Raw genomic sequence first — 4,127 nt, 5'->3', positions numbered from 1 at the left:
TGACTTCCGCGCTCCTTTCGTATGGCAGTAGTCACCGTGTTGTCTCTACTCTGTCTGTGGTTGGTGGAAGCTGGCAAATGATTTTTTGAAGCCAATTTGTGGAGAGAATTCCTCATTGCTAGTAAAACACGTGGACACTTTGCAGTAAAATCTTTGTGTTATGTAAATGGTTAATATTCGAGCAAATTCTAGAACTATTAGTTAATGTCTTATTATTAACTGTGGCGACTTTGCGAAACTTGCTGCATTTGGACTTGTTGCATGAATAGCCCCGGGGGGAGAAATGAGCGCGATATTGGGTCCCATTTCTCACACTGGCGGCTAAACAGTGCCATGACAGAGAATATCTGAGCAGACTCTGGTGTTTGAAGCTACAGGTACACAGCCATTGGCTGTAAACGAACATGACGTGCCCCGTGCGGCTATAAGTACAGAAACCAAGAGCAATTAAACAGCTTCCGCAAGCACCGCGCCAGATATGTGCAGGAGGGAACGGGGCCAAGGGGCCGGCGGCTACTACCCTGAATGAGTTTGGACAAGATCAGCCACTGCTGCCAGTCCGTGCGCCGCTTGAGCCGCCGCTGAGATGGGATCGCGGATCACCAGCTCGGAGGAAAGTACATATTACCCGCTCAGCACCGACATGCTGAACGCCAGCGCTGCGCCCGGCACCGACAGCGCAACGACAAGGAAGGAGTTGAGCCCCGGCCTGAAGATTATTGTCAGCATGGTGATGTCGGTGATTGTGCTGGTGATCGTCTTCGGCAACGTGCTGGTGATCACGGCCATCGCCAGGTTCCAGCGGCTGCAGACAGTCACCAACTACTTCATAACGTCGCTGGCCTGCGCCGACCTGGTGATGGGGCTGATCGTCGTGCCCTTCGGGGGCGTGCGCAGCATCACCGGAGTGTGGTACTTTGAGAACTTCTGGTGTGACTTTTGGACCTCTGTGGATGTGCTGTGTGTGACGGCGAGCATTGAGACCCTGTGCGTGATCGCCTTGGATCGCTACCTGGCCATCACCTCGCCTTTCCGCTACCAGACTCTATTGACCAAGTGCAAGGCGCGGCTGGTGGTGCTGCTGGTGTGGCTGGTGGCGGCGCTCACCTCTTTCCTGCCCATCTACATGGGCTGGTGGCGACTGGACGACGACCAGTCCAAGGCATGTTACGCCGACCCCAAGTGCTGCGAGTTCCACACCAACAAGGAATTCGCCATCTCCTCTTCCATCGTGTCCTTTTACTTCCCCCTGCTCATCATGATCTTTCTCTACACCAGGGTCTTTCAGGAGGCGAGGCAGCAACTGAAGAAGATCAACAAGTGCCAAGGCCGCTTTTACAACCACAACAATAACCTGAGCCAGGCCCCGGCTGTGAACGGGAAGGCTGCCAAACTGGGGCAAAAGAGGACGTCCAGGTTCCTCAACCTGAAAGAGCACAAAGCTCTGAAGACACTGGGGATTATAATGGGCATTTTCACACTCTGCTGGCTACCCTTCTTCGTCGTGAACATCGTCAACGTCATTTTCAAAGACAGCATTTCCAGCACCGTCTTTATTTTCCTGAACTGGGTGGGCTATTCCAACTCTGCCTTCAACCCCGTCATTTACTGCCGGAGCTCGGACTTCAGGCACGCCTTCAAAACGGTGCTGTGGGGCTGCCGGGGCCCGCTGCCCCATTCATACCACAGCGGCTATCCCAACGAGAACGCCTTGCAAAGCGCCGAGAATGGCTGCGCTCTGCACTGTAGCTTCGAGGGCACCGTGTCAGTCACGGTCACGCCGCCCAAGTGCAGCCCTGACACCAATAGGAACGACTGCAAGCTGCTGGACTCGGTCATATAAACAATGACAACCACAAGAAGGGAGGCAAACCTCACAAGGAGGGCATAGGAACTTGGAGCTCAGCAACACGTGTGTTCCGACTAGATTCCGCTGTACCTTTCATGTATTCACCTACCTCGTTATTGTTCTGTAAACGCAATGCAACACATTGTCGTAAAAGTGTGTGATACGTATATGAGGTGTAGCCAGCTCGTTAAACCAAAAGGATAGTTATATGAATGTTGCTACATGAGCATTAATAGTGAATGTCTAACTGTTTACAACTCGCATCATGTCTATTTCGAAAGACCATGTCGACCTTACTGAAAGCATTTTGTGCGCCCTGCTTGCTACTGAATGATAATTGGGTACACCGTTTCTGTTGGGCTGTGAGCAATATGGCAAAACTTAAAGGTATTTTTTTTTCCGGTTAAGAAGTGATCTCAAACCAGTGCAATATATTGTCGAACGCGTATTGAAAGCGTTTCCTGCAAATCTTGGGAGTAAAATAGCTCAGTCACTGCAGTATCTGTTAGTGAGTTAGAGAATAATAGTTACAGATGGAGTATCACTGTTGTGTATGATGTTCAGAGTTTGCTGACCAATTGTGTGTGTGAGTGTGTGTGTTTGTATGAAAAGGCAAGGCAAGTGTAGAATATTTGCGTGCGATCGTGTTGAGAGCTGTGTGTATTAGTAGGAGGAGCCGGTGTCAGCGGATTTCTTTAGCTGTTAGAAATACAACAGTTTTACTGACCTCGTGCGCACAATTAGCATTAGGAGTTAAGCAATCCCATTATTTCTCCAAGTTTTCACAAAATGGAAAATAAGCATGTCTGTTGATGTGTCGGCGTGTCCATATGTTTACGTCCCTGTGCGTGTGTTTGTGTCAGTGTGTGATCGTCGTGACCTTTGAGTGTATTTTGCAATGTTGCACATTTGGAATCAGCACGAAAGTTCTAGCCGTTTTCGCGTTAAAAAAATGAAGATAAGGTCCACATTGCCTGTCATTTTGCAGCTTATTTCCGAATAGTTTTGCACGTTCAGAGGCTCCGGGCAGGGGTTTCACGTGACGCGACACCGACCGGAGACTTTTATGGTAAATGGTTAACTTACACCGATGTTAGTCAAAAGCTATTCTACTGATATCTTAGTTTTCTGTGGTATTGTTTTGTTTTTGTGTCAGGGTATTGGAATTATCTTGTACGCCACCGCTTAGAGCGGATCTTTGTGGGTTTATGTGCAATAATGCTCATTATTTCGACGCTGAATAGGCATGGGGCAGTTCAATGTTTACTTGATGTTCTGGTCGATATATTTTCGCACAACATGAAAAGAAGACATAAAGCTATTTTCGTCTTTCATATGAATTCAAGTAACCGAGAAGTGAAACATTTTTGGATATTTATTATTTCGAATAAATGTTGCCTGTTATTCGTGTACAAATAAAACTTTATATATTTAAATCATTTTAATTGTGTGGTTTTAGAATAACCTTGGATACTTTGTTTCAAATACAACATAACGTCTTTGCTATTAAAAGCCACCCACTTAAAGTCCCTCGGACTGTGTACATACTCTGACTTGAGATGTTGTGACCGTCTTTTGGATTACAATTTCGAGAAATTGCACATAATCTCTCAGTTATAACAGTTGAATAATCAGGAAGAACCACCGTCTCGTTAACTGGCACACATACATTTGTTTATTCCGTCTTTGCAATAAATTCAACCGCAATGCCAACTCTGTGATCACCAAATATCTTTTTATAACGAAACACCATCTGATCCTTTGTGCATGTCAGTTCTTTGTAAATGAGGGAGGTTCCTATTGACGTGGACTCTGTTAAAAGGGTACACTAATAATAAGCGAGTAAAAGGCGGACAGTAACAAATTATATAGATCCGAACACATTCAAATAAGAACTATCCATGACCTTTTACGGCAACTACAAAGTCAGCGATTGGTCAGGAGGGAGATCATGGAGTCTGTCCAACATTCCAGCGCCTAAATCCAATTACTGATCCAACAGAACCACTTGTAAATAAAATCCAGCGGGGTTAATCTGAGCCAGAGGGTATAGTAAATATAAGTACACCTGTGTTTTAAAACAGTTCTTAATTGTGCCCAACAATTTCTGGATATCTTCTCTAGGTAAATGACCTTCGTAGATTGCACCGAATTACTGGTTTTACCGGTTTCCTTGAACATTATAATCGACTGCAGATAATTTGGCAGCAGTTTAACAGAACAGCGTGTCAATGTTTAATGCAGAGGCTTGATATAATAACTCACATTCTGCGATGAG

The 4,127-nt window shown here is 46.0% G+C and overlaps 1 protein-coding gene across 1 annotated transcript; it reads left to right on the top strand.

Annotated features, from left to right (window-relative positions):
* Positions 1 to 471: 471 nt before the first annotated feature.
* Positions 472 to 3,255, top strand: LOC139262120 (beta-2 adrenergic receptor-like). Its single transcript, XM_070877271.1, has one exon. It carries the CDS (start codon positions 587 to 589, stop codon positions 1,841 to 1,843), a length of 1,257 nt encoding a protein of 418 aa, XP_070733372.1. The 5' UTR covers positions 472 to 586; the 3' UTR covers positions 1,844 to 3,255.
* Positions 3,256 to 4,127: the final 872 nt, after the last annotated feature.

The sequence above is a fragment of the Pristiophorus japonicus genome, chromosome 4, assembly GCF_044704955.1.
Source record: "Pristiophorus japonicus isolate sPriJap1 chromosome 4, sPriJap1.hap1, whole genome shotgun sequence".
NCBI lineage: Eukaryota > Metazoa > Chordata > Chondrichthyes > Pristiophoridae > Pristiophorus > Pristiophorus japonicus.
This window is presented reverse-complemented; position numbering and strand designations above follow the sequence as displayed.